The sequence below is a fragment of the Penaeus monodon genome, chromosome 15 (assembly GCF_015228065.2).
Source record: "Penaeus monodon isolate SGIC_2016 chromosome 15, NSTDA_Pmon_1, whole genome shotgun sequence".
NCBI classification, from domain to species: Eukaryota; Metazoa; Arthropoda; class Malacostraca; order Decapoda; family Penaeidae; genus Penaeus; species Penaeus monodon.
The window spans coordinates 36048265-36048512 of NC_051400.1; the positions used below are offsets into that span (position 1 = coordinate 36048265).

The 248-nt window shown below is 58.9% G+C and overlaps 1 protein-coding gene across 1 annotated transcript in view; it reads right to left on the minus strand.

The window, feature by feature from the left end:
• LOC119582345 (lactosylceramide 4-alpha-galactosyltransferase-like) overlaps window positions 1-248 on the minus strand; it is a gene marked incomplete at its 3' end in the record, with an annotated part of 8059 nt that overhangs the window by 1069 nt on the left and 6742 nt on the right. Inside the window, 1 exon segment of the mRNA XM_037930561.1 lies at window positions 12-238. Within this exon segment, the coding sequence (XP_037786489.1) occupies window positions 12-238 (227 nt within the window).

Consider the following 248-nt stretch of genomic DNA (forward strand, 5'->3'; position numbering starts at 1 on the left):
AAGATCCTCACCTTGAAGTTGAGTCTGTGGTACTCCATCATGGCGCCCACGTAGTCGTGTCGCGCGTCGAAATGCATGACGGCGTTGTTGACGACGCGCTGCTTCTCGTCGTAGGCGATGACGTTGCGAAGATTCTCGATGCTCCGGACGCAGAGGCAGTCGGTGTCACTGTTGAAGCCGCCCCACTGCCACAGCAGCACATTGCGCAGCAGGTTCGACAGGTTGTTGGCCGGCCAGCCTACAGGAAG